This window comes from Rhinopithecus bieti, unplaced genomic scaffold (assembly GCF_001698545.2).
Source record: "Rhinopithecus bieti isolate Rb0 unplaced genomic scaffold, ASM169854v2 scaffold_33474, whole genome shotgun sequence".
Classification (NCBI taxonomy): Eukaryota; Metazoa; Chordata; class Mammalia; order Primates; family Cercopithecidae; genus Rhinopithecus; species Rhinopithecus bieti.
The window spans coordinates 882,774-887,527 of record NW_016814460.1 but is presented as its reverse complement, the minus strand read 5'-3'; the positions used below and the strand labels follow the sequence as shown (position 1 = coordinate 887,527).

At 56.4% G+C, this 4,754-nt stretch overlaps 1 protein-coding gene across 1 annotated transcript; it reads left to right on the top strand.

Annotated features, from left to right (window-relative positions):
• The first annotated feature begins 879 nt into the window (after positions 1-879).
• Positions 880-4,187, top strand: HOXC11 (homeobox C11). The gene is made up of 2 exons (XM_017851053.1): positions 880-1,675; positions 2,931-4,187. The coding sequence occupies exons 1-2, from the start codon at positions 994-996 to the stop codon at positions 3,161-3,163; spliced, it is 915 nt and encodes a 304-aa protein (XP_017706542.1). The 5' UTR covers positions 880-993; the 3' UTR covers positions 3,164-4,187.
• The last annotated feature ends 567 nt before the right edge of the window (positions 4,188-4,754 follow it).

Here is a 4,754-nt window from a genome sequence, read left to right as displayed (position 1 = left end):
TTTCCAATCCTTTTCTTTGGGGTTTGGGATTTGAAAATCCACAGTGGATGTAGCTTTCTTCACATTGATTGACAATAAAGGCAGGCATGAAATATTCACCCAGGGCCACTCTCTCATACTAAATATTTAACACAACATTAGAGAAGGTTTTTCCCAGACTTCGCCAGGCACCGGCTGGGCGGCTGGCGCACTGCTCACCACTCGTTTATGACTAATCTGACTCCCTAGCCAGCGGCAGCACAGCAAGCCAGACAAAGTTGGGACACTGGCTTGCAGCTGGGCTGCCTCACCTTTGGGAAACTTCAGATACTCTTCCGGGAGTCTCTCTAAGGACTCCAGAAAGGTAGTCTTGACACCCAGCTCTGGCCAGGAAAAGAGTGGACTTCTTCAAATTCTTGTGAGCAGGCGGTGACTCTGCAGGTTGGAAGGGTAAGAGTCCCTGAGATTTAAGGGAAAGGATTCAATTCTCTGGGGAAATCAGGCAGTGGGGAAAGAAGTCCTCACTCCCACCCTTCTGGTGCTGATCACAGAGAGGAGGCAAGACCCCATACGTGAGAGACCTCCTCCTTCCCCAATCCTGGGGAGAAAAGAGCAGCAACTAGAAAAAAATACAATTACCCCCTCCCAGCCACCACCCTCGCCCGTCCCACCGCCCACCCCACCCCAGCCCTCTCTCTCCTCTTTTGCTCGTGCTGTGATATGGAGAGAAGGGGAGTGACGAGAGAAAAACGAATACAAATCTGCAATTGATTTTCATAATGTTTCTGCGGTGTTTGCAAACCAATCGCCTGAACGTCCCCGATCTTACCTAAGAGAGAACCCCTCCTACGTCTGCGAAGTGCTCCGAACTGATATATGACAATATCTACTTTGGATCACGTGCTCAGGGAGAGAGACTAAGACGGATAACGCGTCATCTCGCCTTCCCAAATTTTCCCCCCTCGCTAGACCGGGTCCAAAACCTCCATCCGGAGCCGGCAGGAGAGGAGAACGATGTTTAACTCGGTCAACCTGGGCAACTTCTGCTCGCCGTCGCGCAAGGAGAGGGGCGCAGATTTCGGCGAGCGAGGGAGCTGCGCCTCCAACCTCTATCTGCCCAGTTGCACTTACTACATGCCCGAGTTCTCCACGGTCTCCTCCTTCCTGCCCCAGGCCCCCTCTCGTCAGATCTCCTATCCCTACTCGGCCCAAGTGCCCCCGGTCCGGGAGGTCTCCTACGGCCTAGAGCCAACCGGCAAGTGGCACCATCGGAACAGCTACTCCTCCTGCTATGCGGCGGCCGACGAGCTTATGCACCGGGAGTGCCTGCCTCCTTCCACCGTCACCGAGATCCTCATGAAAAACGAAGGTTCCTACGGCGGCCACCACCACCCCAGCGCCCCGCACGCAGCCCCCGCCGGCTTCTACTCCTCAGTCAACAAGAACAGCGTCCTGCCTCAAGCCTTCGACCGTTTCTTCGACAACGCCTACTGCGGTGGCGGCGACGCTCCCGCCGAGCCCCCCTGCTCCGGCAAGGGCGAGGCCAAGGGGGAGCCCGAGGCGCCCCCGGCCTCGGGATTGGGGTCCCGGGCTGAGGCGGGTGCCGAGGCGGAGGCTGAGGAGGAGAACACAAATCCCAGCTCGTCCGGTTCAGCCCACTCCGCGGCCAAGGAGCCGGCCAAAGGAGCCGCCCCCAGTAGGTAGCAGCGGCCGGGGAACGGGCGGGCAGCGAGGGAGGGAGCGAGAGAGGGAGGGCGGGAGAAGGGGGGAGGCAAGAGGAGCGGGGACGGCCTCGTGTTTTGGGTCAGTCGGGTTTTATGTGGAGTTTTATAAGCATTCAAAGGATTTTATTATAACCTACAAAGCCCTCTCTCCCAACGACTCGACTTTTTACGATGGAGAAGGGGTGGGGAGGGAGGGAAAAGGGCTCTTTGGAAAAGCCGGGTGAACCCCCCCCGTTATCTCCCTCGGTCTGTGAAATTTTTAAAAGCGCCACCATTGCGGGCGATATTAACTTTGATCGTGAACTTAGAGGAGCATTTAAGGAAGGATGGGGAGCCGGGCTGCCGAGGAGTGGGAAGGAGGGGAGGGGTGGAGGGGGAGAAAGGGGAGGGCGAGGGAAAGACAGGGAGAGATCCAGAGAGGGGAGAGGGGGAGAGGAGCAATGGAGCAGAACCTGAGACCGGAGAGGCAAGCCAGGGCCGCTATGATCCTTTTTAAAACTAGTTTTGAAAATGTTCAAACTATGTGTTCGCGGGTCCTCCAGCAGAAACCCAAGCAACTCTGGGGTCAGCCGCGACAGGGGAATGGGGCGAGGCGCCGCAGGACTCCACTGCGCTCCAGGCGGGGGTCTGGGCGTTTCTCCTGGGTACGCGGCCTCGGTGCTGGCCTAGAAATGCGGTGTGGAAGGCGCGGCCCCGCGGGCGTCCCGGGGCGCCAGGGCCCCGGAAGCGGCTCTCTGGTGTCCCGGTGCCTGCTGGCCGGCTTCCTCCCCGCCTCCCCACTGCTGTCGCCAGATCTCACTGCTTCGCGCCTCTTCTCAGCTTTCCCTCCAGATTTCTAGGAGGGGGGAGGCTGGGCTTTCCGAACCACTGGGAGGGCGGCGCAGGAAGGGCCCGAGGGCCGAGGGGGAGCAGACTGGGGGCCCGAGGGCACGCACGTGTCCCCGGAGGGCTTTCCTTCTGTCCCAAACCCTGTCAGCCAGCCGCGGCTCTCGCCTGAGGACTGGGTACGAGGTCGCGCAGTGGCCGGGGGTCGGGACCCGCTAGACCTGGCAGGGGGTCGAGGCTTGCTCCGGCGCTGCAGCTGCAAGACAGCCAGCCGCCTGGCGGGAGGGCTGCCAGCGGTGGCCTAGGAGAAGGGCCGCTGAGCGCTCAGCGGTCTGGGGTCGCCCAGGTCTCACGTGTCTCTCTCCCCCCTCTCCTCGCACTTACCCCCTCCCCTCCCTCCAGACGCCCCCCGCACCCGCAAGAAGCGCTGCCCTTATTCGAAATTCCAGATCCGGGAACTGGAGAGAGAGTTTTTCTTCAACGTATATATCAACAAAGAGAAGCGGCTGCAGCTGTCCCGGATGCTGAACCTGACGGACCGACAAGTGAAAATTTGGTTTCAGAACAGAAGGATGAAAGAAAAAAAACTGAGCAGAGACCGGCTGCAGTATTTCTCGGGAAATCCGCTGCTGTAACCTGCAGACCGGGCCCTTTTGGGGGCGGGGGGAGGGGAAATTTATTTTATTTTATTTTTATTTTTTATTTTCTAACTCGTCTTCTTTCCGCGGGTGGAAAACTGGACTGTGGCCAGGGGTGGCCCCCACCGCTGTGGCCGGCACTCCATTCTGGAACCTCCTGGACCCTCGGTCTGACTCTCGCTGTGGGACGGGGACCGGGCCTGAAAAGGGGGTGAAGGGAAGTGTCTGATGCACGGCGAGTGAACACCGTTGGCGCCGAGGCCAAGACTTTTATTTAAAAGAAAACACACCTCGGCGACAAAGTCTTGCTGCTGTTCGGATTGGGTGGGGGAGGGGCGACAGTAGTGAGCGCCTGAGCCGAACAATCCACGAACTAAAAGCCTTCCCTTGCCCAAGTGAAAAGATCCGCTAAGACAGCATGTCTGCCAGCGGAAACTTCTCGGGCTCCCTCTCTACCCCGCCCCACCTAGCCCCACTACTTTAGGGGGCAGCTAAATGTGATCCTGCCTTGCTGTGAAATTTCTGTACCTTCGACCTGGTGTTAGGTGTGCAAAGTCCGTGTCCTACCTCCGTCTTCGCCAAGGCCCCGCCCGAGCCTAGTTGTTCTCCCCGTGAATGTGTAGAACCTTCCTTTGAAATTTCTTAATTGGTGCATTGAGGTTTCCAAACCTTTTCCAAGCAGTGCCCCACTTCATGGATTTATCTATAGTCTATGCAGTCGTTACCTCTTTTTTTTTCTTTTTTTTTTTTTTTTTTTAAGAAAAAAGAACATTGGGGTGGTGGAGGCAGTAGGGAGATGGGATTGGGCGCCTCCCGCTTGCTGGGGCCTGGATTTTTGTAAATAAATTTCTTTCCACCTGGAGGGGACGGGGGACGCCCCCAATGAGATTCAAATCACCCATCTCTCCTCCTATGCATGAGTGCGTGTGTACATGTGCACTCCCTACCCTGCTCCCTTCCCAGAGGGATTGCTGTGAAAATTTTTTTGGTGGCAAATAAAGATAAATTTCATTCTGTTCAATATTATGATTTTATTTGACCCTTTTATTAACCCCTCTCCTCTTAAAATCCTCCATGCTCCCATGGCGGCGGCGGAGGAGGAGGAGGCAGGAGGGCAGAGCCCAGCGGGTGAGGACAGGCAAGCAGAGGTGAGATAGGCCGGTGCTGGCCGGCCTGGAGCTCCTCTCCGCTGGCAGGGTCAAGAGTATTGCCGTAGTTTCCTCACATTCTCAAACTGAGGACATTCCATAGCTACTCTGAAGCTCTCCTTTCTCACGTGCAGCTCGAGCTGTGTCCAAACGCCCAGCAACGCTTTCTGTTTAAGTACACGTTTGTTGTGGAGTTAATTGTAACCATCATCGAATTTAAATTTATAGGAATTTTTTTGGCTCCACCGCCCTTCTGCCAGATGTCTCCGTCTGTCGCAGTTAAATGTGTAGTGTGAAGGGTAGTGCTTTTTTTTCTCTCTCTCTCTCTCTCTCTCTATGAGAAGTCTGTATTGGAATTTTACACACTGTTTTAAGGAAGGAGGGGACAGAAGGAGAAACCAGCCCCTCCCTCTCCTCTCCACAGCTCCTGGGGGTGGGAA

Bases quoted from the DNA above. Each gene is read 5' to 3' on its own strand.
- HOXC11 (XM_017851053.1), top strand. From the start codon at position 994: ATGTTTAACTCGGTCAACCTGGGCAACTTCTGCTCGCCGTCGCGCAAG. The intron at 1,676-2,930 runs GTAGGTAGCAGC...CCCTCCCTCCAG, and splicing joins GGCCAAAGGAGCCGCCCCCA to ACGCCCCCCGCACCCGCAAG.